The sequence below is a fragment of the Pristiophorus japonicus genome, chromosome 9 (genome assembly GCF_044704955.1).
Source record: "Pristiophorus japonicus isolate sPriJap1 chromosome 9, sPriJap1.hap1, whole genome shotgun sequence".
Taxonomy (NCBI): Eukaryota; Metazoa; Chordata; class Chondrichthyes; family Pristiophoridae; genus Pristiophorus; species Pristiophorus japonicus.
Window position 1 is genome coordinate 210,625,072 of NC_091985.1, and position 25,314 is coordinate 210,650,385.

At 46.6% G+C, this 25,314-nt stretch overlaps 1 protein-coding gene across 1 annotated transcript in view; it reads left to right on the plus strand.

The window, feature by feature from the left end:
- LOC139273573 (zinc finger protein 850-like) overlaps positions 1–25,314 on the plus strand; it is a 132,652-nt gene that overhangs the window by 30,956 nt on the left and 76,382 nt on the right. Inside the window, exon 2 of the mRNA XM_070890506.1 lies at positions 910–1,356. Within this exon, the coding sequence (XP_070746607.1) occupies positions 910–1,356 (447 nt within the window). The remainder of the gene's footprint in view (positions 1–909; positions 1,357–25,314) is intronic.

Here is a 25,314-nt window from a genome sequence, read left to right on the forward strand (position 1 = left end):
GCCAGAGTCAGTGTCTTCAGGGGAGGGAGAGAGAGAGGAACCAGTGAGTGTAGAACTGAACCCAACCAGAGTCAGCACCATCAGGGGAAGAGAGGGAGGGGAACCAGTGAGTGTAGAACTGAACCCAGCCAGAGTCAGCACCTTCAGGGGAGGAGAGGGAGGGGAACCAGTGAGTGTAGAACTGAACCCAGCCACAGTTAGCACCTTCAGAGGAGGGAGAAAAAGTGACTGAAAGGAAATATGTTGGAGATGGTGCGATGTGTTTGGATTTCAACACAGGGAGGAGGGACAATGTGTGGGATAGGGATTTACAGCTTTGAGGCAACAGGAGAGAAAAGAATGTTCCAGACAAACTAGAATTGTCTGTTCTGACTTTCTGTATTGTACTTAGTGATGAGTTTTGTAAATTCTCTTACAGGGTATTAGAGGAGGAAGATTGACAGATGGGAAACACAAAGCAAACATCATGTCAGGATCTCACAGTGTTACTCGATTCATCAGGACCTGAATAGTATCACCTTTGAATGTGGAAGGAGAAACGTTTGTCTGTTCTATCTGTGGGAAAAGATTTCAAATGTTATTGTAACTGCAAAAGCACCGAGACACACACACCCGAGTGAGACTGATCCAGTGCACTGACTGTGGAAAGAGCTTTAACCAGTTACACAGCCTGAAAAAACATTGCACTGTGCACAGCGGGGAGAAACTGTACACGTGTTCTGTGTGTGGATGAGGCTTCAACTGACCATCCAACCTGGAGAGACACAAGGACACCCACACCACGGAGAAACCGTGGGAATGTGGAGACTGTGGGAAGGGATTCAATTATCCATCACAGCTGGAAATTCATCATCGCAGTCACACTGGGGAGAGGCCGTTCACCTGCTCTGAGTGTGGGATGGGATTCACTCGATCATCCCACCTGCTGAGACACCAGCGAGTTCACACCGGGGAGAGACCGTTCACCTGCTCCGTGTGTGGGAAGGGATTCACTCATTCATCTGATCTGCTGTCACACCAGCGAGTTCACACGAGGGAGAGGCCATTCACCTGCTCCAAGTGTGGGAAGGGATTCACTCAGTCATCCAGCCTGCTGACACACCAGCGAGTTCACACCGGGGAGAGGCCATTCACCTGCTCTGACTGTGGAAAGGGATTCACTCAGTCATCCAATCTGCTGACACACCAGCGAGTTCACACGAGGGAGAGGCCATTCACCTGCTCCGTGTGTGGGAAGGGATTCACTCAGTACTGTTCCTTGCTTAAACACCAGCGAGTTCACACTGGGGAGAGACCGTTCACCTGCTCTGAGTGTGGGAAGCGATTCACTCAGTCATACACCCTGCTGAGACACCAGCGAGTTCACAAGTGACTGCAGGGGTTGGATTCTGCTGTTATTGTTGCTCTTAATCACATCCAGGATTGAACCATGTTAGTTCTGACAGTTGGGAATTGCTTCTGCTGATGTTACTAATTCCTATAATTGGGCTGGAGTTTAATATTCTGGATATATGTCAAATAAATCAGCTTTGTAGATTTAGATTTTTGTCTTTCCCACCTGAGTGTTTAGCATCATCTGGCTGGAGCTCAGAGAGGACAATCTGGGGGAGGATCGTACGGTGGGAACAGAACTTCAGCCTGGACACAGTCCCACAGGGCCACACTGAGAGGGGAAAACGGCACTTTGGTCTTTCTCATCTCTCATCACTGACAGCAAAGTCAACGTGTGGGTTAATCTTGAGGTGTGTCCCAGCCACTCTCTTCCATGGTTTAGAGCTCCTGGGCACAGAACAGAAGGCTCCTTTACAACTGCGTTTAGAGTCAGGAAGAACATGCTGGGAACATGCTGTCAAATCAGAGATTGGTGTAAAACTGCGATCTCTTCCTGACTGAAAGTGAAACGGCAGGTTTCCGTTTCCAGACTAAAGTTTACTCTCCATGAATATTTAGTGCATTTGTGTGACAGTCCTGAGTCCACCAGTTTAAGGTAGACATCAACTAATTTAACATAAAGCCGTTTAAAATAAATTGGTTAAGTCTGCATTAAAATAGCAGATGGAGGAGTTCACAGGAGCCTGTTAACTGCTGGTGCAATTATACAACAGGTAGTTGATCTCCAGATAAAGAAGGACCTGCAACGTGTTTCCCAGAATTCCCTGTTTTATTGATGTGTGCGTGTTAGACACCAGGATAACTAAAAATACACAAGCTGGAACATCCATGGGGGTGTGATCCCGACAGTTACTCTGCGATCACTCTTGCTGCAGAACTCCACCACTGACCCGGCTGAAGGTTGTCGGCTCAGGGAGTGGGGCATCCAGGAGTGGACTGTAAGAAAGCTGGGTTTTAGTCGATCAGATTTAATATGAAACAATAACCGTAAAAATAAAGTCTTGCTTTGTTTTATATAGATGTATGTTTAACATTAGTGGACTTTGTATTGAAGACCTGGGGTCGAATGAATTATTAGCTTGTAATCACCTTAGACACATGTCATACTCGCCTCAAGATTAACCCGCACGGCGACTTTGCTATCGGTGCAGAGAGATGAGAAAGACCAAAGTGCCATTCGGCCCTCTCAGTGTGGCCCTGAAGGACTGTGTCTAGGCTGAAGTTCTGTTCCCACCATACGATCCAACCCCCAGATTGTTCTTTGAGCTTCAGCCAAATGATGCTAAAAACTCGGGTGGGAAAGACAAAAATCTACAACGGTGTGTTTAAAACAAAGCTGATTTATTTGCCATCGGGGGGCAATAGGTCAGTATATGAGGAATATGAGGAGGAGCGGTGTGAGATCGTGGCGGATGAGTGACGAATGTTTGTGGTGGAGGAGTAGTGAGAGATCGTGGAGGAGGAGCGATAAATGTTTGTGGTGGAGGAGCGTTGAGAGATCATAGCGGAAGTGCGATGAATGTTTGTGGCAGAGGAGCAGTGAGAGACTGTGGCAGAGGAGCAGCGAATGTTTGTGGTGGAGGAGCGGCGAGAGATCATGGTGGAGGTGCGGCAAATGTTTGTGGCAGAGGAGCGGCGAGAGATCATGGCGGAGGAATGGTGAGAGATCGTGGTGGAGGTGCAACTGTAAGATTCCAAAATTCATGGAAACCCCCCAGTGTTTGGACTCACTGAAAAGGAAATTTGATTTGGGCCTATTAAACAGAAAGTTTGGGACCCTAAAATGCATATGGAAGAAATCTACGAGTTTTAACCAAGTTTGGGATTTTAAAAGGCATGTTTGGGCCTGTGGGGAAAAGCTGCAGTGACAGAGGGGTGGGATTTAGAATTTGGGTATTGTATCTAATCAGTTTGTCTGGGGGAGCTGTTTAACCATTAGTCAGGCTCCCAGAAAACATTAGCATTTAAACAATCGACCACGGAAGAAACATTATCCACTCCACCCACAGGACCCAAATATCACATACATATTCCAACACCTTTTTCAACATGCATAGAAATATCTGGCTCAGCCCAGACTTCCCGAAGTCAAAACAGTGCTATCACAATGGTCATCAGCTCATAAATAAGGGGTATCACAATCCCAAACTCTATCAACGCCAGATTAAAACATTTAATCACGTTTCAGTTAGCTAGCCCACCAAAACTTATACAAAGAAGACCACTTAAAATCAATTGGGCAGCAAAACTCAAACAAAAGAAACATTAGATTTAGTGCGAAGATTAAGCAGCCTCTCAGAGTATAATTGAGGGCCTATCGTACCTCTGACCATCACAGGAAAACTTTTCTGACCAAGCACTTCAGAACAACAAGATCAAAATCGAGAGCACACGGCGACAAACCACAGGAAGAAACATCATAACATCGGAGAAAAGAATGTCAAAAAACAATCCTCGGGACAGGGATCCTCAGCCAGCAGCCTCTGACTGTGGAATGCCCACAGGAGACGTTACAGACTCACAGACTGTACAGATGGGGGCGGTGAATTGTATTACTGGAGGGGCTATCCCACCAATTGTTTAGGACTCAGATGCACCCCCAGTAGAATAGCCTAAGAAGGACTCCCCATACATCACGGCCAAAGACACTATGGTCACCAGCACCCCAGTTTCAATGGTTCAGCCCCGGGAGGGTTGCAGCCCATAAAAGAATGCCCAAGGTCAAGGATCATTTTAGGGATAAGGATCCCCAGCCTGCAGCCTTCAATGGTAAGGGACACACAGGAGAGGTAGCAGTGGGCCAAGAGAATGACAAGAGTCCCCAGCCTGCGGCCTCAGTCTATGCGGAACCCACAGGGCAGGACATAGACTCAGCAACTACACAGAAGGGTAGTGTGCTGTAGTACAGGAAGGGCCATTCCCCCTATCATCTGGGACTCGGGGAAACCCCCAGTTACATTAAGAAGAACTCTCCGGATCCTGCGGTACAGACCACCTTACACTCAGGCGTACAAGCTGCCCAGAGGCCGCACAAGGCAAAGGCCAAACAGGAATTAACCTGGCCACCCGGAGACGGGTGGCGGTGTACATAGCTTTTCCAGGATTGTTCTTTTAGTTTAAGTTTTAGTATTTTGGTTGGAATTTTTAAAATTTTAAAGTTTTAAATTGGATTGTAGAATTGAATCACCTTTGCCAAGCCAGAGAACTGTTTTTCTCAAGGGCAAGGCTACCTATTTTGTATCCCTACAGGGAAGGAACCGAATGATGAAAGGGGGCTTGCTCCTGCTCGCCCTAATGGGGGCGAGTACGGGTCACAAAGGTGACATCAAGGAATCTCTTATCTTAAACCTGACAGAAGTACACTTACCTGTATGGTGCCCGAAGGAGACAGAGCAGCTATACCAGGCCCTACTCCGAGAAATGTTCAGGAAATTTTACAAATTAGATTTTGGCAACGTATACAAAGCAGATTTATACACACTATATGCTGGGAACACTATGGGCACAGGGAGACAAAGAAGGGGAACCTGGAACAACATTTTCACTGCATATAATACAGGATCCTCTGTGATATGGAACTGCAAATGCAAATAAATGGTCTAAAAAATGAACTACGGAAGATCCTAAGGGAAGAGAACATAATGATAGGCTCAGTGCTACACGAGGACCAGGCAATGACGGTCCATTTAAAGGAGATTATTACTGAGCTGGAAAGACACGCAAAAACAGTAAATGCACTTATACGGGAGGACAGGAATGCCTCGGATCAGGCTGCCAGGAATGAGGTGTGTGTGCTGTATGGGGCATGGTTGCTGGGCGAGGACAGCAGCAACCTGGAAGATCTAAAGCAAGGCCAAGTCCCCGCTTGGATCAGCAACAAGTATCTCGCAGCCCTCCACCAGTTTAGTAATTCGCTAAGCCCATGTCAGCTCCGTCTAGTTTCTGAAACCTACCCTGTCCCAGTAGATTGTGGGCGGTCCAACCATACCATCATGGGGAAAGTTGTAAGGATGCCGGTTATGGGTGGGACAGCCTGACCTGCGCCGCTGTACATGGTGGAGAATATTGGGATCATTCAAGGAGGGGCACATGTTTGTTTCACAGTGGTCCCACCCTATGTCATAAAGTGGGAGCACGCTATGACATGTACTGACCTCTCCGGGTGCCGGAGCCGGGGTGCACACGTAATACTGAACACCCCAGCACTTGAACGCCTACTCCAGACCACAATGCGGGTTTAAAGCTGCGGCGCACAGCCTATCAACTGTACCATGGAGGTAATGGCACAAGACTGTGTTCCTCCACAGGTAGCATACATAGGGGGTGGGACGTATTGTGTCACCACAAGTGCGCCCCACTACCAACATGGACAACACATTTGGTGTTCGGTGAGTGAAAGCAGTTTTTGTTTTAAACCCGAGGCGGAAGTTCAAGTGGCCCAAGAACGGATTGTTCCCATTCCTGACCCTCCACTATTCACCTCACTGTAAATAACAATTTCACAAATTTACAAGATTACGTTGCACATTTTAGATATGAAATCTCTCCTCTACCCGAACATCTTATCGCCCTACTGAAAGCTGTAGAAGTATCACAGAAACATTTCTATACTCTAGAACAAAAACCAGTTGAGATAGGGGGCGAAATTTCGGATATCACCGTTCCACCCTGGTGGGATATTGTCAGAAATATAGAGGTCCCTCCCTAGATCAGAATAGCTTCCCACGTTTTAGTTATCTGCCAGCTTGTGATTATTTTTTATTTATGGTGTACTACCTGCAAGGTGAGGGGCAGAAGTCATCGATCCCAGCACCAGAGGGTGCTGGACGAGCCCTAGCTGAACTTATGGATTGTATCAGGGAGGGAAACACAAAATATGATAGAATACTGCAGAAAAAAATCGCAGTCACCTGGTGAGGTCTGGTTTAGATTCCAGCTGCTGTAAAAACACAGAGGTCAAGTGTTGTAAAAAGTTTGTACTATGTGTGTTTTTACTATGTATTTTTTGTGAAACTGGAGTAATGGACGGGCGTTGGACCCCCCTCTATACTGTAATGTAATTGGAATGACTGAATTTACCTGTAAATAGCAATACATTGCAAAGGGGAATGTATGTTTGGGTTTATCTAGGTAAATGTCAGGGGAAGGTTTTAGTTCTCGGGTTCCAAGAATTTTGTTCACTTAGGATGACACTCTGTGGCGAAGAGTCTCAAATGGGGAAATGTAAGATTCCAAAATTCATGGAACAGGGGTATCACAATCCCAAACTCTATCAACGCCAGATTAAAACATTTAATCACGTTTCAGTTAGCGAGCCCACCAAAACTTATACAAAGAAGACCACTTAAAATCAATTGGGCAGCAAAACTCAAACAAAAGAAACATTAGATTTAGTGCGAAGATTAAGCAGCCTCTCAGAGTATAATTGAGGGCCTATCGTACCAGGAGACCTACTCTATTCTGACCATCACAGGAAAACTTTTCTGACCAAGCACTTCGGAACAACAAGATCAAAATCGAGAGCATGCAGCAAGAAACCACAGTAAGACACATTGGAGTGACATCGGAGAAAAGAACGTCAATACCAACTGACTTTGTACCTAGACTATCCAGCGGGTAAAAATTACCTAAAGAACTTAAAACCCTATTGCTAACAACGGAAATTGGGTACTCACCAGAGATAAATCCAAACTGCGCCTAACCGCACCAGCAGACTCACCCCAACTGGTTTCAATACGCAGCAGAGGTCTTCTAACATGTCTGGGGTACAGCAAGGCAAACCGGCTATAACCAAAGAACCGTGAAACAGCCCTAGCTGTCAAAGGAAGGATCTGGTGAGCATGAATCCCTGGAGCCCTAGAGTTTGACCTAGTTAGAGAGTAAGTGGGAGGTTTTTCTGTTGTGTTTATTACCTGTAATAAAGTATTCCCCATTGTTTAGAACCTTTTTGTAAGATTTTACAGTTTTATTGGAGTGTATTTGTGTAATTTGCTTTCTTGAATAAAACCCAAACCTTCTTTGTACAGAACAGTTGTCTGCTGCACTTTATCACACTCTGATTAATAAATCCAAGCTCGAGAACCAGGGAGTGGGAGCGACTCACAACCGCTCTGGTCAGGAAGGCAAGCTGACAGACCCACCACCCCCTACACAGCGAATGAGGGTACGGGGTCCAGAGGAGCCGAGAGCACAGGGGCAACACGGGCCAGCCAACACTGCGATATGTGCGCGCACTAGGTCCGTGCAGCAGAGCAGGTCTCCAGTCATCCTGGTTAATCCTTACCACTGGATAAAGGTCTAGCTCTGTCAAGCCTGTGTGGTGGCTGATGTGCAACGGTCACCACACATTAAAAAAATTCCACACACAGGCATCTTCCATCCCTTCAATTGGAGTTCAGGCCTGGAATATCGGGTCCTTCATTGAAACATCTGTGAACCCATGTGGAAGTAAGTCATCCTGGTTCCAGGGACTGCCTATGATGATGATGATGAATCGACAGAAGGAATTGTATTATGATTTGATAAGTATTTCCTTTTGATTTAATTATAATTATCCCTTTTAAGTTGAAATAGACCTTGTGCGAACAGAACTATCAGAGCTGAGAACTCTGCCTGTGTGTGGACTGAGCAGAACCTTGAAGGATATTTATTTCTTTAAATGCCCCAGTAAAAGCAAACTCTGACATGTTCTGACTCGCAGATTTCTCTTAGCTCCAATGAAACAGGAAGAGGCTGGACGATGAAACCTAAACAGCCACTCAATGGAATGTTTTGTTTGATAAATGTATTTCGGCTCAAGTGTTTGATTGGCCGAAGTAACCAGAGTCACAGCAGCTGTACCTTATGGGGCTTTAAATATACGAAGAGTTTGCAGCTCAGGTCAGAGAGCACCCCGGGGAGAAGAAAGCTGACAGCTGCAGCCAAGGTAGAACATCTCTTGGGCTGTCCCTGGAGAGGGAGCACGCGGAGTCTACCGGTACACTGGAGGCTTTCCACAACTCTTTTTGGGGAAACACTGGACGGACTGCACTCAATTGTCGACAGCAGAACAGTATTCTGATGTAATTTAATTATAATTTGGCATTGATTGTGCTGCTTTAAAAAGGGGGCTCGCTCGGTAATTTGATTTTCATGATAATGTAATCCTAATTGGCATTTTAAAAGAGTCGAACATTGTTACCTTCCAGGCTCGGCAATTATCAAAGTCTGATAGTTCATGGATACAACTCATTAGATTGTGAGTCTTATTATATAACTATAATATTGTATGAATATTACAATAAATATTCCTTTGTAGAAAGTCCAATATGAATATATTTCAAACATTTTGTATATGAGTTGTATTATTGTGAAATCTACATATTCAAAATCAAGTCTGCTCACGGGACTAAGGTGTTTGGACTGATTCATTGGAGATCTCGATCTCAGCTAGGAATAGCGTAATAGCTCCGAGGGATTGTAAGCAACTTCAGTTTGTCATACACAGGAGACTGGTGTCAATGACTGTGCTGTTGGTTTATATCAAACAGGAGGAGATTGGTGTCAGTGACTGTGGGGTTGGTTTATAAGAACATAAGAAATAGGAGCAGGAGTAGGCCATACTGCCCTGTGAGCCTGCTCCACCATTTAATATGATCATGGCTGATCCGATCATGAACTCAGGTCCACTTCCATGCCCGCTCTCCATAATCCCTTATTCCCTTATCGTTTAAGAAACTGTCTATTTCGCTCTTAAATTTATTCAATGTCCCAACTTCCACAGCTCTCTGAGGCAGTGAATTCCACAGATCCACAACCCTCAGAGAAGAAATTTCTCCTCATCTCAGTTTTAAATGGGTGGCCCCTTATTCTAAGATTATGCCCTCTAGTTCTAGTCTCCCCTATCAGTGGAATCATCCTCTCTGCATCCACCTTGTCAAGCCCTCATAATCTTATACGTTTTGATAAGATCACCTCTCATTCTTCTGAATTCCAATGAGTAGAGGCCCAACCTACTCAACCTTTCTTCATAAGTCAACCCCCTCATCTCCGGAATCAACCTTGTGAACCTTCTCTGAATTGCCTCCAAAGCAAGTATATCCTTTTGTAAATATGGAAACCAAAACTGCACGCAGTATTCCAGGTGTGGCCTCACCAATACCCTGTACAACTGTAGCAAGACTTCACTGCTTTTATACTCCATCCCCTTTGCTATAAATACCAAGATTCCATTGGCCTTCCTGATCACTTGCTGTATCTGCATACTAACCTTTTGTGTTTCATGCACAAGTGCCCCCAGGTCCTGCTGTACTGCAGCATTTTGCAATCTTCCTCCATTTAAATAATAACTTGCCCTGTGACTTTTTTTCTGCCAAAGTGCATGACCCCACACTTTCCAACATTATACTCCATCTGCTAAAGTTTTGCCCACTCACATAGCCTGTCAATGTCCTTTTGCAGATTTTTTGTGTCCTCCTCACACATTGCTTTTCCTCCCATCTTTGTATCGTCAGCAAACTTGGCTATGTTACACTCAATCCCTTCCTCCAAGTCATTAATATAGATTGTAAATAGTTGGGGTCCCAGCACTGATTCTTGCAGCACCCCACTGGTTATTGATTGCCAACCCAAGAATTAACCCTTTTTCCCGACTCTCTGTTTTCTGTTCTTTAGCCAATCTTCTTTCCATGCTAATATTACCCCCAACCCCCGTGAACTTTTACCTTGTGCAATAACACTTTATGTGGCACCTTGTCAAATGCCTTCTGAAAGTCCAAATATACCACATCCACTGGTTCCCCTTTATCCAACCTGTTTGTTACATCCTCAAAGAATTCTGGCGAATTTGTCAAACATGACTTCCCCTTCATAAATCCATGCTGACTCTACCTGACCGAATTTTGTTTTTCCAAATGTCCTGCTACTGTTTCTTTAATAATGGACTCCAACATCTTCCCAAGCAGAGATGTTAGGCTAACTGGTCTATAGTTTCCTGCTTTTTGTCTACCTCCTTTTTTAAATAGGGGTGTTACATTTGCAGTTTTCCAATCTGCTGGGACCTCACCAGAATCCAGGGAATTTTGGTAAATTACAACCAATGCATCCACAATCCCTGCTGCTACTTCTATTAAGACCTTAGGATGCAAGCCATCAGGTCCAGGGAATGTATCTACCTTTAGTCCCATTATCTTATTGAGTACCACCTCCTTAGTGATTGTGATTGTGTTAAGTTCCTCCCCCCCAACCCCCCCTCCCCTCCCAACCCCCCTCCCCCACCCCCCATAGCCCCTTGACTATCCACTGTTGGAATATTGTTAGTGTCCTCTACCATATAGATTGATACAAAATATTTGTTCAGAGTTTCTGCCATTTCCATCTTCCTCATTACTAATTCCCCGGTCTTTTCCTCTAAGGGACCAACATTTACTTTAGCCACTCTTTTTCTTTTGATATACCTAGAAACTCTTGCTATTTGTTCTTATATTTCGTGCTAGATTACTTTCATAGTCTATCTTCCTTTTCTTAATCATTTTTTTAGTCATTCTTTGTTGGCTTTTAAATGCTTCCCAATCTTCTATCCTCCTACTAGCTTTGGCCACATTGCATGTCCTTGTTTTTAATTGGATACCGTCCTATAGTTCTTTAATTAGCCATGGATGGCTATCTTTTCTCTTATACCCTTTCCTCCTCACTGGAATATATTTTTCTTGAGCGTTGTGAAATATCTCCTTAAATGTACACCACTGTTCATCAACTGTCCTACACTTTAATTTATTTTCCCAGTCCAATATATCCAAATCAGTCCTCATACCTTCATAGTCTCCTTTATTTAAGCTTAGTACACAGGTTAGAGATCCAACTTTCTCACCCTCCATCTGAATTTGAAATTCAATCATGCTATGATCACTCATCCCAAGGGGATCCTTTACTAGGAGATTGTTTATTAATCCTGCCTCATTACACAGGACCAGATCTGAGATAGCCTGCCACCTGGTTGGTTCTGTTACATACTGCTCAAGGAACCCATCCCTTATGCAGTCTATGAACTCTTCCTCAAGGCTACCCTGACCGATTTGATTTGTCCAATCAATGGAGGTTAAAATCACCCATGATTATTGTGTTCTAATTTTACAAATTGTAAGAGAAATTTGGCATTAGGGGTATCAGCGGGACAAGGGTTAAAGTGCTGGTTCCTGCACTGGCCCATAAGGAGGTAAAAGGCCTCTCTTCGGCCTTGTACCAAGGCTCCAGAAGTTATCTATTCAATAATATTCCGACAGGATACGATGTGAGAACCTAAACAGACATTGATAAGACCTTGTGAAGAGGCTCGAGGCGGACTCACAGGCACCAAGGAGAATCAACAAATTCTGACCTAATGAAGTCATTCTAGTCATGGCCTAAAGTGGTCACGAGGGTCTTGGCCTGTCAATCCAAAGTAGCACTAATAAGGTAGTCCAATTAGAGAAGTAGCACTGATAAGGTAGTTCAATTAGAAATCTAGGGAGGTCTTGTCCGGGAACAGAGGGGTTTTGAAATGTATAAAAGTTGTATGATTGTGCTGTTTGGAGAGCATCTCCACTCACAGGCGACTGTGATGAGGGATGTTCCCAGACATTCGTAATAAAGATCGTTATACTTTGCCATCCGTCTCTGTCTGCTAACTTCGAGAATTGCGACGTGGGCAGGGGCGAGCGTCGACCCTCTATATCAGTGGGCCGGCTTGTGGGAAAAGAAGCCTTCCCATTTTCCCCTTACATTTGGCGTCACAAACAGGATGCGGACTTCCCGAATGGAACAATAACCCAGCTGTTGGGGTGAGTATGTTTTAATTTACCACCTTCAAGTTAGAACTGTGGCATTGTAAACCACAAGGGAAGGACATCCGTACAAAAGAACCATGTAGTGAGTCCCGGAGGGATGGAGACGGAGGACAAGGACGATCTAGGGGTGAAAGGGGGTCAAAAGTTGCATCCTAAAACGTGCGCGTGGAGGTAGCACGGCAGTGCGAGGGTACAATGCAAGTGAAGATATAGAGAGAGGTCTATTGACCCAAAGCGGTACAAGCGCATGGTGCGGGGACGAGAGAGTGAGGGAATAGAGACAATGTCTCGCGCAGTGACGGGATATATTGACCCAAAGCGTGCAGTGGTACAAATGTACAGCGCCAAGGGAAGACATATAAATAGTGTCCTGCATACCTGACACGAATTTAAGGGAGTACCCAAGACCCTCATAGCCCCGAAGAAGAGGGATAACACGGCTATTAAAAAGACGAATAAAACCAATCGTTAATTGTAACTTGCATAACTACGTCATGCCATAAAAAAGCTGGTGGTGAACTATCTGCGAAGGTGTAAAAGGGACTTTTTGAAAATTGTTAAAACAGCAAGCTTTAGCAGTTTAGAAAAAACATTGTAACGACCTTGAAACTGGAATTTGAGATAACGAAAAGCAGCCCTCAAAGCCTACGTGCTAGACTCCATTCTAGTTATGGAGAAAAGAAAAAGATAAAGATGCCACTTTGAAAGTAAACAAATTGAACGAATTTGAAAGAAAAAGTGTCTTTGATTGTCTGATGATTTTAAATTAACAAATTTACGGAGTCACGAGCCCGCCGTGTAAAATACAAAACCTAATTTGAAGAAAGGTGATCTGAAAAAAAGACGTAACGCACTAATTAGGTGCTGGAAAAAAAGGGGTGTTTGCGATGGAAAAAGACATAACTTACTAAATACTAGTTGATATCGGCTGTGAAACAGATATTGGTTTAATTGGGGAAAAAAAAGAATTTGAAGAGGTAAAAGACACGCTCCAATGATAATGATTTTAAATTACGAGAAAGTTGCACTGCAGTTTGAAAGATTTCCAACATGGACGTTGTTTATCAAGAAAAGTCCCGAACAGTCTAAGCAAGCAGGAGGGTTTTGAAAATAATGAGGAGAAAAGATCTAAGCTATGCGAACTCAGCACAGAAAGAAAAAACTGGGAATTAGAGAATATTACTGAATTTTTAAATTCTTATAGAAAATGGAACCGGCACAGATGTTTAGATTTTGTGCTGAGAGAGAAATAAAACACAAGATTTGACCAGTGAACGGGACCGTAAAATAAAACGAAATGTTGGAATGTATACAGCGTGTGTGAAAATTGGATTTCAGTAAACAAAATAGCTATTAAAAATGTGTGGTCTCGTTTTTTAAAAAAAATCTTTGGCAAGTACTTGAATTAGAAGTTAAGAAAAATTGGAGTTTTAATCTAAAATGCCATCTTTTCTGATGAGAAGACTTTTATTATGATGGCTTTACTAATGATTTCTGTTGTTTTAACGGATTCCTAATTTCTAAGCAAGTTTTGAAGGCACAAAGACTTAAAAAAGAATTTTTCAGATGAATAAGCGAAGTCACGTAATGACATCAGGCTGTCTCACCCTGCAAAGGAGTTAACCCTTTCCATTGACAGCTGTTTTATACTGGACATTATTAATTTGGTTTTCTAAATAGAATAAAAAAGACTTACCTGACAGATAGAGGAAATGGTGGGATAGTCAGAATAAAAATAAAACAGAACTAGCCTATGTAATAATACTCCCCTGATACAAATAAAAGAAAGATACCCAACAAAACAAATTCAAGAGTTAAAAGTTAAGATAAATAAGCTGGAAGAGATTTTTTTAAAAACGAGGCCAGATGGATAGTGCAGTGCGCACCCTTACCTCCGATTTCACAGAGTGACTGCAACATGCATGGATAAAAGATGAGTAGAGCAGAACCTAACACCTGGTGACGACCAGGCTATCTGTTTAAAATTTGCAGATAAAACACTCACCAAGATGGGACCACAGTGGCTGCTTCGACTCTGGAGACTCAGGACCTTAACCTTAAGGCCCACGCAGGCACCGGATAATACAGATGGACTACGAGAGATATAGCACACGCAGGAAAGACACAACTACATGAGCTAGCTTTGTTTAATTTAATTGCCGAAATATGCATCCCAGCAGCCAAATCCACCCCGCAAGAAACAGAAGGGTGGGAACAGAACGGAGCTAAAAGGGAGGTGGGACCCAGGATGTTTAGGAAACCTGGCCAGTGGGATAAAATGAAGACCAAGGGAGGTCTCTGGAATATAAGGTGTATGTCCTGAAGCGTGACACGGTAACAAGAAGGATCATGCGCAGCACAAACAAGAAGGAATTCAACCTAAAAAGGGGGGCGGATGGAGTGTGGAGGAAAGATGGCAATAAAGGTCTGGCTGGGACACCAAACATGCCCAAAGGGACCCAGGGAAGCCCTACCACTGCTCCGACAACCACCCTGGGGACAACAACTCTTCCCAGCACAACCACGCAAGTCCCCCCATAAGCCCGTCCATAAAATCTGGAGCCAAAGGGGGGCTAGTAATAAAAGAATCTAAAGAAAGGATATAATTTGGGGTGCGTCAGCAACTACTTAACCTAAACCTAATGGATATAATTTTTCCTAGCTTCTGTGGGAATGAAACTATAAGTCTACACCAGAACCTGACACAATGGATCCTTGAAGGCCCGGAACCCACTACCCTGAGATTCAATATCATAAATGGGAATACTGGAAACACTAGGCACGGGTTATGTGGCAGGGGTTACGACGATGAATTCCATAGATCTGTATACATATATACGACTGGGTTAACAACTTAATGGCGGAGTCTTGAGGGGTTTATTGGGGAGGGATTTGGATAACCAAGCCCTACAAGCGCAGTTGGGAGATAGCGCGGAAGGGGAACTGTTACAGGTGGCCCATACATTGCAGAAACATGCCAAGATTACAGGCTGAGATAGTTTGCTCCGGGTATGGGGCCTGGATATTAAGTGAGGTACAACATAATTTGGAGCAACTCCAGAATGGAGACCTACCAGATTGGATTCCGAACAGCATACTTAACAATTGGACTCTAGATAAAAAAAATGAATAACACATGCGAGGTACGAAGGAATAGTCACGCATGGGTGCCGCAATTCAGATGTATTACTGGGCGGGTGAATATGATCGGATTTGTGTTGTCCGTATCACAGTATGATGTAACAAAGGGAGACCCCTTATACCAGATTGATATTATTGGTGAAGTGAGAAACCAAACTCGGTTGCATTACCATCAGCCTGCCAGACGGGTGATTAAAATTAACAATAGTACCAAAGGCATTGACATAAATGACTGCTTTAAATTAACCAAGTGGTTTTATGTCGAGGTACGCCACGAAGGACGAATGATGATTGCAGATTCCACCAAACAAACGGATGCATGCTGAGTATCACTCCTCTCGAACATGATTCTGAAACAATCGCTATTCTACAAGGGAATGGAGCACAGGGGCAGCCAACCCGACGATTTAGACCAGGGGAGGAGTCACCCCCTGTGTCATCACCAGTCCTAACTTCTACTTCAGACCCAAGGGAGAAATAGACATAGATGGATACTACATATATCCCGAGACAACGGAAATCATCCATGGAACAATCATGGATACCCTCCGAGAAGGGTACGAAGAGGCGGTATGGGAACCGCAAGGCAAACAGATACCGGAACTAAATGAGGAACAATTATGTTTGGTGCAAGTAATCCAGAATCAAAGACGGCAGTATGTCCGGCTGATGGAAGAAATAGACAACTTACAGAGAGACACTAACGCAATGCTGGCTGATCAGCCCTGGTACTCAAAGCTGTGGGACATTGGACTTAATATTCAGATCCACCCATAAGAATTATATCACATGTACTTATAGTAATACAGGGCCTGGTTCTGATGGTCACGATGGGATTAACATGTGCACGAATTAAACAGGCCAAACGATAAGTCAGGGCAAGCACTATGATTAAGGCCATAAGGGATGAAAATTTAAGCAGTCCGACAGGAAGGACTTACCTTATATAACTCTGTGGGAAGGTTTCAGGAGGTCCCGAAGCTTGGGAGATGGCCACCCAGGTAAATGAACCTATCTGGAACTCACCTACAGGGAGATAGTTATCGGGAAATTTGACCAGCTTGGCGTATAGCCAAGGGCCAAAAGGGGGGAATTGTAAGAGAAATTTGGCATTAGGGGTACCAGCGGGATAAGTATTAAAGTGCTGGTTCCTGCACTGGCTCATAAGGAGGTAAAAGGCCTCTCTTTGGCCTTGTACCAAGGCTCCAGAAGTTATCAATTAAATAATACTCCGACAGGATACGATGTGAGAACCTAAACAGACATTGATAAGACCTTGCGAAGAGGCTCGAGGCGGACTCACGGGCACCAAGGAGAATCAACAAATTCTGACCTAATGAAGTCATTCTAGTCACGGCCTAAAGTGGTCACGAGAGTCTTGGCCTGTCAATCCAAAGTAGCACTAATAAGGTAGTCCAATTAGAGAAGTAGCACTGATAAGGTAATTCAATTAGAAATCTAGGGAGGTCTTGTCCGGGAACAGAGGGGTTTTGAAATGTATAAAAGTTGTATGATTGTGCTGTTCGGAGAGCATCTCCACTCACAGGCGGCTGTGATAAGGGATGTTCCCGGACATTCGCAATAAAGATCGTTATACTTTGCCATCCGTCTCTGTCTGCTAACTTCGAGAATTGCTACTTGGCGGGGGCGAGCGTCGACCCTCTATATCAGTGGGCCCGCTCGTGGGAAAAGAAGCCTTCCCATTTTCCCCTTAAACAAACCCCCACTATTTCCTGGTTTATGCTCCAACCAACACAGTTGTTACTGTTAGGGGGCCTATAGACTACACCCACCAGTGACTTTTTCCCTTTATTAATCCTTATCTCCACCCAAACTGTTTCAACATCCTGATCATTTGAGCCAATATCATTTCTCACTATTGCAGTGATTCCATCTTTTATCAATAGAGCTACCCCACCTCTTTTTCCTTTCTATCTGTCCTTCTGGATTGTCAAATACCTCTGAATATTTAATTCCCAGTCCTGGTCACCTTACAACCACGTCTCTGTAATGGCTATCAGATCATACCCAATTGTCTCTATTTGTGTCATCAACTCATCTATTTTGTTACAAATGCTACATGCATTTAGACAAAGTGCCTTTAAATTTGTTTTTTTACCCTTTTTTCCTGCTTGTTTCCTCTCTCCTTCAAACTCACTTTCTTTATTTTTGCTTTCTAACTCCAGCTTTACTCCCCTCCCTACTGAATCTATTTTCAGGTTCCCATCCCACTGCCATGCTAGTTTAAACCCTCCCCAACAGCACACGCAACACCCCCCCTGTGAGGATCTTGGTCCCGGCTCTGTTGAGGTGCAACCCGTCGGCTTGTACAGGTCCCACTTCCCCCAAAAGCGGTCCCAATGCCTCAGACAGGAGGAGATTGGTGTCAGTGACTGCCAGGCAGGAGATTAGTGTAAATGGAGTAATGTCTCCAGTAAGGTTTTGCCCAGTGAAAATTCTGTGGATTGTTGGGAATGCGAGTAATGGCCTTCTTAACATGCAGAGAGAGATCTTTACTCAGCCTCTAAACTGTGCTCTACCTGCCTTGGGAGCGCTTGATGGGACAGTGTAAAGGGAGCTTTACTCTGTATCTAACCCGTGCTGTACCCGACTGGAGATAGTTTGATGGGACACGTGGTGCTCACCTCGATCATGACATTTAACCCAAAGCTGAAAGATCAGCTTAAGAGTATTATAGTTGCTGACAGTTGAAGCTGCCAATTAATTGGACAAGGTGTTAGCTAGAGTCTTACACTCCTAAGTCTCTCCGTTCTTCCACTTTCAAAACTTTACCATTGCATGTACAATTCTGACGTTTTTGTTCCTCCTAAAATCTATCACCTCCAATCTGAAGAATGTCCATTAACCACTACTCTCTGTTTTCTGCCTCTTAACCAAATTCCTCTCCACACTGCCCCACTCCCTTTAATACTGTGAGCCTTAATTTGATCAACAAGCCTCCTCTCTGGCACCTTATCAAACACCTTTTGACAATCCATCTGCACAACATCCACCGAATTTCCTTTCTCACTGCATTGTGTTATTTCCTGCAATAATCCCTGCTGTCTGTCCTGAATGAACCCATTTCACTACCAAATGTTGCAATGTTTGCTCCAGCTCACAGGGTTCCATCTGTTCATAGCCACAACAGGAAACTCTTTTGAGTTCACCTGTGAAAACATAAAAACAATAAACGGTGCCACCCGACCTGGGTGACACTCCAGACATTTTCAAGGCCCTTTTTTTCCCCACTTTTTTTTTAGCCACAACAGGAAGGTCCCGTTTCCTCCTGGAGTGTGAGAGAAATCAGCTTTAACAATGGGGCAGAGTTTCAGCCAATGAGGGAGCTCCGGGCTCAGCCCCGCCCACTGGGGGGGGGGGCGCAAGCCCCGCCCCTCGCACACTGATTGGTTGGAGGACCAACCGCACGCTCGGTCCTCCAGCCCCGTCTCCGCTCTTCCTATTGGTCGGGAACTGCCGTCAATCACCCGGGCAGTGTGAGCTGAGCATGCGCGGGTTGCTGGAGGTGGAGCGGAGACAGCGGGTGAGAGATGGGCGGAGGGAGGGATTGGGTTAATAAACCCCGGGGGGCCGCGGGCTTCACACACACCGAATGCGGGCCTCAGGCCCCGAACAGCAACCTGCGGCTCCGGCCTTTCCCCGAGCGGGGCTTTCTCCCGGTGATAGGCGCCATCTTGGGAGGCTGAGGGGGCAGCAGGGCGCATGCGCGGCCTTTCCCTGGGCCAGGAAGCAGGAGGAGAGAATGTTGTGAATTTCTATCCTGGACTCACAGTCACGGCTTTTGTAAACTGCTGTTCCAGGCTGTGAGAGAAGGGGAGCAGCATTTACAGGCCGCAAACTCACACCCAACATCACATCCAGGTCTGACTGGGAATTAAACGTACAGGGGTATCTGACGATTCAGAAAGATAGGCAAGAAGGGAAAGGAGGTGGGGTAGCTCTGTTAATAAGGGATGATATCAGGGCAGTTGTGAGGGATGATATTGGCTCCAATGAACAAAATGTTGAATCATTGTGGGTGGAGATTAGAGATAGTAAGGGGAAAAAGTCACTGGTGGGCGTAGTTTATAGGCCCCCAAATAATAACTTCACGGTGGGGCGGGCAATAATCAAGGGAATAATGGAGGCATGTGAAAAAGGAACGGCAGTAGTCATGGGGGATTTTAACCTACATATCGATTGGTCAAATCAAATCGCACGGGGTAGCCTGGAGGAGGAATTCATAGAATGCATACGGGATTGTTTCTTAGAACAGTATGTTACAGAACCTACAAGGGAGCAAGCCATCTTAGATCTGGTCCTGTGTAATGAGACAGGAAAAATAAACGAACTCCTAGTAAAAGATCCTCTCGGAATGAGTGATCACAATATGGTTGAATTTGTAATACAGATTGAGGATGAGGAAGTTGTGTCAGAAACGAGCGTACTATGCTTAAACAAAGGGGACTACAGTGGGATGAGGGCAGAGTTGGCTAAAGTAGACTGGAAACAAGGACTAAACGGTGGCACAATTGAGGAACAGTGGAGGATTTTTAAGGAGCTCTTTCATAGTATATTCTAGTGAAAAAGAAGGGCGGCAAGAGAAGGGATAAACAGCCGTGGATAACCAAGGAAATAAAGGAAAGTATCAAATCAAAGACCAATGCGTATAAGGTGGCCAAGGTTAGTGGAAAACTAGAGGATTGGGAAAATTTTAAGCAACAGCAAAGAATGACTAAAAAAGTAATAAAGAAAGGGAAGATAGATTACGAAGGTAAACTTGCGCAAAACATAAAAACAGATAGTAAAAGCTTTTACAGATATATAAAACGGAAAAGAGTGACGAAAGTAAGTGTTGGTCCCTTAGAAGATGAAAAGGGGGATTTAATAATGGGAAATGTGGAAATGGCTGAGACCTTAAACAATTATTTTGCTTCTGTCTTCACAGTGGAAGACACAAAAGCAATGCCAAAATTTGCAGGCCACAGGAATGTGGGAAGGGAGGACCTTGAGACAATCACTATCACTAGGGGGGTAGTGCTGGACAGGCTAATGGGACTCAAGGTAGACAAATCCTCTGGTCCTGATGAAATGCATCCCAGGATATTAAAAGAGATGGCGGAAGTTATAGCAGATGCATTCATTATAATCTACCAAAATTCTCTGGACTCTGGGGAGGTACCAGCGGATTGGAGAGCAGCTAATGTAACGCCTCTGTTTAAAAAAGGGGGCAGGCAAAAGGCAGGTAACTATAGGCCGGTTAGTTTAACATCTGTAGTGGGGAAAATGCTTGAAACTATCATTAAGGAAGAAATAGCGGGACATCTAGACAGGAATAGTGCAATTAAGCAGACGCAGCATGGATTCATGAAAGGGAAATCGTGTTTAACTAACTTACTGGAATTCTTTGAGGATATAACGAGCATGGTGGCTAGAGGTGTACCGATGGATGTGGTGCATTTAGATTTCCAAAAGGCATTCGATAAGGTGCCAAACAAAAGGTTACTGCAGAAGATAAAGGTACGCGGAGTCAGTGGAAATGTATAAGCATGGATAGAGAATTGGCTGGCGAACAGAAAGCAGAGAGTCGGGATAAATGGGTTCTTTTCCGGTTCGAAATCAGTGGTTAGTGGTGTGCCACAGGGATCAGTGCTGGGACCACAACTGTTTACAATATACATAGATGACCTGGAAGAGGGGACAGAGTGCAGTGCAACAAAATTTGCAGATGACACTAAGATTAGTGGGAAAGCGGGTTGTGTAGAGGACTCAGAGAGGCTGCAAGGAGATTTGGATAGGTTAAGCGAATGGGCAAAGGTTTGGCAGATGGAATACAATGTCGGAAAGTGTGAGGTCATCCACCTTGGGGGGAAAAAAAACAGTAAAAGGGAATATTATTTGAATGGGGAGAAATTACAACGTGCTGTGGTGCAGAGGGACCTGGGGGTCCTTGTGCATGAAACTCTTTTGAGTTTACCTGCGAAAACATAAAACATTAAAGAGTGCCACCCGACCTGGGTGACACTCCAGACATTTACAAGGCCCTTTTTTTCCCCCCTTTTTTTGTTTTTTTTTTGTGTTTTTCTTTTTTTGTTTTTTTTTGGGCACTAAAATCACAATTTTTCCCCAGTGCCCCCTATAAAAGGGAAGGGGACACTAAAAGCACCGGCAATTAAAACAAATTAACTTTAAAACGTAAAATCAAATTAAAATTTGGTTGCCGGGCATGATGATGCACTCCAGTCCCTCCGGTGCCCACCTCTTCCTTGTGCATGAAACTCTTTTTGGAGTTCACCTGCAAAACATAAAACATTAAACGGTGCCACCCGACCTGGGTGACACTCCAGACATTTACAAGGCCCTTTTTTTCCCCCCTTTTTTTTTTGTGTTTTTTGTTTTTTTTTGGGGTTTTTTTTTGGGCACTAAAATCACAATTTTTCCCCAGTGCCCCCTATAAAAGGGAAGGGGACACGAAAAGCACCGGCAATTAAAACAAATTAACTTTAAAACGTAAAATCAAATTAAAATTTGGTTGCCGGGCGTGATGATGCACTCCAGTCCCTCCGGTGCCCACCTCTTCCTTGTGCATGAAACTCTTTTGAGTTTATCTGTGAAAACATAAAACATTAAACGGTGCCACCCGACCTGGGTGACACTCCAGACATTTACTAGGCCCATTTTTTTTTTTTCCCCTTTTTTGTGTTTTTTTTTGTGTTTTTTTCTTTTTTTTTTTTTTTGGGCACTAAAATCACAATTTTTCCCCAGTGCCCCCTATAAAAGGGAAGGGGACACTAAAAGCACCGGCAATTAAAACAAATTAACTTTAAAACGTAAAATCAAATTAAAATTTGGTTGCCGGGCGTGATGATGCACTCCAGTCCCTCCGGTGCCCACCTCTCGCGGAAGGCCGCGAGCGTACCGGTGGACACCGCGTGCTCCATCTCCAAGGACACCCTGGACCGGATGTAAGAGCGGAAGAGAGGCAGGCAGTCAGGTTGAACGACCCCCTCGACCGCCCGCTGCCTGGACCGGCTAATGGCACCCTTGGCCGTGCCCAGGAGCAGTCCTACGAGGAGGCCTTCGGACCTACCCGCTCCCCTCCGCACAGGGTGCCCAAAGATCAGGAGAGTGGGACTGAAGTGCAGCCAGAATTTCAGGAGCAGCCCCTTCAAATAGTGGAACAGGGGCTGCAACCTCGTGCATTCAATAAAAACATGGAACACGGACTCCTCCAGACCGCAGAAATTGCAGGCGGCCTGGGAGTCCGTGAACCGGCTTAAAAATTTATTGCACGGCACTGCTCCGTGCACCACCCTCCAGGCCAAGTCCCCGATGAATAGTGGGAGGACCCCTGCGTAGAGTGCCCTCCATCGGGGACCCCCGCCTCCTCCGGACGGCAAGATGGTACGCCATGGCGTGTCCGGACGGCCGGCGAGGATGGCAAAGTTGAGGGTGTGCAGGAGCAGCCCGTACAGGAAACCCCTCCGCGCGGAACTGAAAGGCACGGAGGGGATTTCCCCGAGGCGGCTCAAGTTGTGAGGCGCCGGCCCCCGAGGGAGGTTCCGGGGTTTGGCGCCGATGAGGAATTCCGTCCGGACGGGGGTCAGTTCGGACGGGATCTCCCCACGTGCTTGAGCCTCCTCGATACACCTAACGGAGTCAGGGCCCAGAGCTGTTTTTAGCGACTCGATGGCATCGGCCGCGCGGCGGACGTTGGCAGAATTTAGGCGCCGCGCCAGCGTGACTGGCGCCATCCAGCCCGCTCCTCCGCCATCGAGCAGGTCCCTGACCCTGGTCACCTCACCAGCCACAGCCCTCTCTTCCGACCGCCACATAAAACCTCGGCCGTGGAGGTACGGATTCCCGAGCAGCGGCTCCTGCAGGACGGCCGCCACTCCAGCCGGTGGAGAGCTGCGCTTGGTGGAGACTTTGTTCCAGACCCTGATGAGTTCCCTGTAAAAGACAGGCAGCTCCCGGAGGGCGGTCCTGGCACCCCCCAAGTTCACAAACAGGAGCTGCGTGTCATAATTGAGGTCGAGCTGCTGGCGGAAGAAATACCTCGCCAGAGCACACCACCTAGGAGGGGGCTCGACGTAAAGGTATCTCTGCAGGGTCTGAAGACGGAAAGTCGCGAGCTGGGCGCTGACGCACACCAACGACTGACCGCCCTCCTCAAGCGGGAGACTCAAGACCGCGGCAGAGACCCAGTGCTTCCTGTTGTTCCAGAAGAAGTCCACCAGCTTCTTCTGTATCTTGGCGACAAACGCAGGGGGAGGGGTCAAAGTGACCAGCCGGTACCACAGCATTGCGGCCACCAGCTGGTTTATAACTAGCGCTCGACCCCTGTAGGACAGCACTCGGAGCAGTCCTGTCCAGCGCCCTAGGCGAGCGGCGACCTTGGCCTCCAGCTCCTGCCAGTTCGCCGGCCAGGCTCCCTCGTCGGGGCTAAGGTAGACTCCCAGATAGAGGAGATGGGTCGTGCTCCAGGCAAAAGGCCTGAGCTCCTCCGGCAGGGAGTCCACCCGCCACTGACCCACCAGGAGTCCGGAACATTTCTCCCAGTTGATCCTGGCGGAGGACGCGGCCGAGTAAATCTCCTGGCACTCACGCATCCTCCGCAGGTCAGCGGGATCCTCTACCGCGAGGAGCACGTCATCGGCGTAAGCCGAGAGGACGACCTCCACGCCCGGCCCTTGCAGAGCCAGTCCCGTCAACCTCGTCCGCAAGAGGCGCAGGAAAGGCTCCACGCAAACGGCGTATAACTGGCCGGACATGGGGCATCCCTGGCGCACCCCTCTCCTAAAGCGAAGGGGCGCCGTCAAGGACCCGTTAACCTTAATCAGACACTCCGCGGCGGCGTACAAAAGTCGGATCCGGGCGACGAAATGCGTCCCGAACCCGAAAGCGCGCAGAGTTCCGAGCAGATAGTCGTGATCCACCCTGTCGAACGCCTTCTCTTGGTCGAGGGATAGGAAGGCGACCGACAGACCAGCCTCCTGGGAGCAATGGATGAGGTCCCGGACCAGATGGATGTTGTCGTGGATCGTCCGGCCCGGGACCGTGTATGACTGGTCGGGGTGGATCATGTGGTCCAGCACGGCACCAAGGCGAGCAGACATCGCCCTGGCGAAGATTTTGTAGTCCGTGCTGAGGAGGGAGACCGGGCGCCAGTTCTTAAGGAGGCGGAGATCGCCCTTCTTAGGCAGCAGGACGATGACTGCCCTGCGCCAAGAGAGGGGCATCTCCCCGGTCGCCAGACTTTCCCCCAGGGCCCGCGCGTAGTCGCTCCCCAGGACGTCCCAGAACGCCCTGTGGAACTCCACGGTCAGCCCGTCCAGCCCCGGGGATTTTCCCCTCGAGAGCCGGGCGAGGGCACCGGTCAGCTCCGCCAGGCTTAGCGGAGCTTCCAGATTTTCGGCGCCCTCCGGGCCGACCTTCGGCAGGTCCTCCCACAAAACTCTACGCGCTTCCTCGCTGGACGGATCCGGAGAGAACAGAGCCCCGTAATATTCACGGACCCTGTTGTTGACGCCCTCCGGATCCGAGACGAGAGAGCCGTCGTCGGCCAGCAGCGTCAAGAGCTGCTTACGGACACTCTGCCTTTTTTCCAGCGAGTAGAAGAAGGGGGAGCCGCGGTCCAGATCCCGCAGGAACCGGATCCGCGACCTCACGAACGCGCCTCGGGACCCGACGAGCTGCAGGTCCTTCAGCGCGGCCTTCTTCGCTTCGTACACCGTCCGCAGGGCCGGGTCCTGGACGACTTGACCGAGACGGGCTTCCAGGTCGAGCACCTCTTTTTCTAGGCGCCCGACTCTGGCCGCCCGCCTCTTGGTCGACCCCCTCGCGTACTCTTGACAGAAGACGCGGACGTGAGCCTTGCCCACGTCCCACCATAGCCTCAAGGAGGGGAAGCCCCCCTGCTTCCTTCTCCAGTCGGACCAGAATCGACGGAACGAGTCCTGGAACCGCACGTCCTCCA